Here is a 4,761-nt window from a genome sequence, read left to right as displayed (position 1 = left end):
ATATGGATTAACACAATAACCTGTATTTAGTGATAATAGCATGAAGGGTAAATGAATTGTTACTAACAAGAAAAGAATTTTCACAAATTCATTTATGATCTATCTATCTTATAAACTAAAACCTTTCGGCAAATCACTTATAAATCTAATTTAATAAAACATAAAGCTTATAGAGAAAAATTTCGACAGGATTCACAAAAGTAAGACTAATAAGATTGCACACGTGAGCTACACCGTTTTTTTTTTTTTTTTTTTTTTTTTTTGCTATTTCAACGGTGCAATATTCTCAAAATGCTTTTCAAAAGTAAGTCATTCTGTATTGAGCATTATGTAAGGTTATCTTGACTTTCCATGAAAATTTTTTTATAGCATTCTTAATATTGAGGCTATCCCAAAGCACATTTCCTTCCTGACCTGGCCGTCAACAATTTATCTAATCTGGAGATTTTCACTCCATTTGTCGTTCTTTTGGTGCAAAAGGAAGAGTAAATATGGAAATATGGATTTATTTATTTCATATATAATATTCTCGCTCTCATTTACCCATACCTTAATCGACTGCTCCCATCTATCCTTTGGAGTCTGAGGACTAAAAGTCATACTTCATAGAGTGGTCTTGGAAGTAGATCTTTTTCGTAACTCAAGATGACAGGGCAACCCTAGAGGCTGCTAAATCAGCATTGCAATGGGTCTGCTTATAAAAATATCCCATACCGTCTATCTTCTCCTAAGGTAGATCAAAGAGCTTTGCTCTTTGGGCTCCGACAGCCAGACATCATCTTCAAAGGGAATATTCTCTCTTCTCAGATCAAGAAGGGATGCTGGGAAAACAGACCCTTTATTTTGTGGCATAACCTGGTTATCCACGTTTTCCCTTTTTGTATTTCTTCTCAATTCTTTCCTACTTTGTTGCTGTTGCTGTTTTCATTTGTTTTTTTCGTGCCTGTATTTTTTCACTTTTTATCTAAATTAGGACACTTGTAATGATTATCATAAAATTTCAACGTATAAGGGTTTAGATTGTGGAGGATTGACTAATTATGTTTTTTGGTTATTGTTTAGGTTTGCTAAATCGTTCAGAGTGGGAGAGAGGGAGAGCGAGCCACATAACAAGATAATTGGCGTAACGATTGTTTATAGCAAGTAAGACTTATGAAATAACTGAAGGTTTGTTTGCTGACATTCTTTTTAGCAATTTAAGATGATAGCGAGCGTGTTGAACGTTTTTTTTTTTTTTTTACTATAGACAGAAAAGAAGTACTTTGGATACCTGAATTCATTTATAGGTTAGGGAGTACCATCAATTATTTATCAGTAAATATCACCTAATCTTTAGTTGGGGGAGTGTTCGTAAATTTATTTTTCATTTTGATTGCAGACTGTGTTTTCTTGTGAATTGGAAGCAGTTGGCTTTTCCTTTCTGAACTTTTGATGTTGATAATGATTAAAGACTATAGGAACACTAACTGGTTTAGACAGATTACTGTCAGATGAATAAATATGCTGATGATTATGACCATGACGAGTTACTGAATGTGTAATACGCTGTTAAAAAACAATATTTTTAATCGGAAAATCTCGGTAAAAATCTACTGTTCATAGCCGTAAATTAGTAAAATACAGACGACCGTAATTTTTACCCTACTTAGTTATTGTCTTTTACGAGTCGGTGATCGTAATGTTACTCCTTTACGTCAATACATGCGTTTTTAAAACAGTAAATGCCTGGCAACATTTATTCTAGGATTTTTACCGTTTTTTACAGCAAATTTTTAACAGTATTGACTGCTCCGTCGAATTGACTGGAGATTTACCGTTGGGTTACAGAACTGGCAAAGTGCCGTTAAGACGTTCCAGTCTAGTGTGTGGGTGACAGTATGTATGTATGTATTTTTTTTTTTTCAGGTAATAGCTGACCACATTCATCCGCATACTTGAAGGCTAGGGATTAATCCAATAGAGTTTGCTTTATCTTGAGCTATGCACTACGCCACAGAACCAATTAAACATCAATATCTTACTGGTTTCTGAATTTAAAAAAAATAGCAGGTGCCCGGTGAGTGAGGTACTGAGTCCCCCTCCCCCTCCCCCTACCCCTGTATTTTCTACACCAATCTGTTTTTTACGCCCTTGTCGAGTGGTAGCCCCCATTTGTCAATACATTGTTACTTTTACCTTCTGTTGTTACCACTTAATAGGGTCAATATATGGAAAATACCCCCTCAACCCCCCAAAAATTGTAACAAAAGGTTTCTCAACTGATTCTGGTAGGTTTTAATGTACTTTTAAACATACTAAAAGTTTACCAAAATATGAGCCCCGGAAAAGTGTTTTTTCAAGATGGCGTCCAAGATGGCCCCCGAAACCTTTGAACCATCATAACTCTATAACTATCAACTCAAGTTTGATGATCTTCGTGTCTATTCCTACATTTTTGGGGGCAAAGAACATATTAAGACAACTAAGGATACCATTGAGCTGTTAAATCATCACGAAATTGGATTCTTGACCTTCAGATGTTCACTATCACCTTATACACAAACACAACAAGCAATAGTTAAAAAAATTATTCTTAGAGGTATAATGATAGCAAACTAATTATGAACGTCTTTTATAGGGTTGTTAACTTACAGTACTCATGTTTATATAATCTTCTAATCATATCAAATCATACACTCATGAACTTGGTGGCGGCCATAGGAACTGTCATGGAAGGGACCGGCCTAAAAAACATACTCGAGACTGTTTATGGAGAAACTGCGGTGGTGCACATATTAACAGGGAAAGCTGTCCAGAGGGGTTTGCAGGACCACCTTCTTGTTGACAAGTGCCTACATAGCCAGCTTGCAATGGAAATGGCCAAAGATGATCCTCAGATTCAGACATTGCTGGACCAGGCAGAGGAATTGTACTCCTCCCTTCTTATGGGAGAGATGATGCTAGGAGATGCTGCTTGTTCTGAGGTTTTGATAAAACTTGAGACAGTAATGGAGAAGAAGAAATCTGAACTTGCTCAAACCTCAAAGACAAGCCAGTTGTGGCTGAATTATCAGTGTACGGTTGACATAGCAAGAATGTTGATCAAGGCTGATCGTACTGGATCTTGGTTGATGCATTTGCAGGCAGTGTCCAATTGCCTAACTGTCTTTGCTGCAGCTGGGTACTTCAATTATCTGCGAACTGCTTATTACTACCTGCAGCAAATGAGCAACCTGGAGGAAAAGCACCCAGATGTTTATCGAAAGTTCCTTGATGGTTTTCATGTTGTTCGAAGAAGCAATCATTGCTGGGCAGTACTAAGTAGTGATCTTGTCATAGAACAAACATTGATGAGGTCTGTAAATAGCACTGGTGGTCTAACCCATGGCAGTGGGATGACCGAGGAGATGCGTAATTTTTGGAACTTATCTGAACCTGTAACATCTGAGTACAACAGTGCAATGCAAGATTTTACCGACCTAACCTATATTGCAAGTCCACAACACAAAGATTTAACTGAGGCACGCATCAAAAGAGATGCATCTGATCTTGAGAAAATTCAGACAAAGATTGCAGCCTGTTAACCCTTCACATCTCATACTACTCTGAGAAATATTGTCAACGGAATAGCGGCTGGACCAGATGTGAATGTACATGCTTTTGAATCAGTTGAGAACAAGATCATTGAAGATATGATTGTAAAACCAGCATTTACTTACAAATTTAAGCGGAAAGACAGAGTCCAAACCCTTGGAAATATCTCTGCTGTGAAGATTGCTCCTGATCATACCATTGATCCTGCCCTTCTGTTCTAGCGTTCCCTTGTCGTGTCAAAATCAGGAGATCTTTCCTTTGAAGAGGTTTTGACATATGAGCTAAGCCCATAGCCACCAGCCCTCTTTGAGACCAGAGACATTCTTCGAAAAGCAGATAAACCTCTGCTTGCTCAGGCAATTCGAGGCCATGTTGCAGCCTTTTCAAGTGAGGCTGTGATTAACTCCAAACCTACAACAGATTGTTATGTGCTTGATGGAGGCTCATTGCTCCAACGTTTATTATGGAAGAAAGGCGACTCATATTATACAATAGCCGAGTCTTATGCAGACTTCACTGTGAGAAATTATGGTCAAGCAACAGTGGTGTTCGATGGAGATGGTGAAGGCCCCTCTATAAAAGACAACACACATCGGAGACAAGGAAAAAACCTGTACCCTATGATTAGTTTTACAGCAGAAACAGAGTTTTCAGGCAAAAAAGAGGACTTTCTATCTCGTGACAAAAATAAGACAGACATGATTTCTATTATCAGCACAGCACTAACTAAAAGGGGATGCCCTGTTATTCAGTCACCAGGTGATGCAGATGTTGACATCGTTAAGGCAACTGTTGAACTATCCCATCATTACAAAACAACGTTGGTTGGTGAGGAGTCTTGGCAAAGAACTGATGATTGATTGCTTTAGTGGCAAATCTAATGATACACTATCATCACTACATCATACAATTTTCACCAAGAAACTGACAACTGCTGAAGCATTTGTCACTCTTGAAAGGCTTCCCCCAACATCATCAGCAACAAGTTTCCATAGCCAACGTGTGTACTTCCAAATTATGGTATGGATGGGAAAGGCAAGTGTAATGAACCCAATTGAATGGAGATGGAAACTCGAAAATGATCAGTTAGTACCAGTCATGACCCAAAACAATGCTGCACCTGACAAACTCTTGAAAATTATCCATTGCAACTGTTTAGAGGGATGCAGATTATCTCGATGCAGCTAT

At 38.0% G+C, this 4,761-nt stretch overlaps 1 protein-coding gene across 1 annotated transcript in view; it reads right to left on the bottom strand.

The window, feature by feature from the left end:
* The window catches only part of LOC137641195 (uncharacterized), a 19,160-nt gene extending 16,520 nt beyond the window's left edge, over positions 1–2,640 (bottom strand). The window contains exon 1 of the mRNA XM_068373634.1: positions 2,632–2,640. Within this exon, the coding sequence (XP_068229735.1) occupies positions 2,632–2,640 (9 nt within the window). The remainder of the gene's footprint in view (positions 1–2,631) is intronic.
* Positions 2,641–4,761: the final 2,121 nt, after the last annotated feature.

Source organism: Palaemon carinicauda, chromosome 5, assembly GCF_036898095.1.
Source record: "Palaemon carinicauda isolate YSFRI2023 chromosome 5, ASM3689809v2, whole genome shotgun sequence".
In the NCBI taxonomy this organism is placed as follows: Eukaryota; Metazoa; Arthropoda; class Malacostraca; order Decapoda; family Palaemonidae; genus Palaemon; species Palaemon carinicauda.
This window is presented reverse-complemented; position numbering and strand designations above follow the sequence as displayed.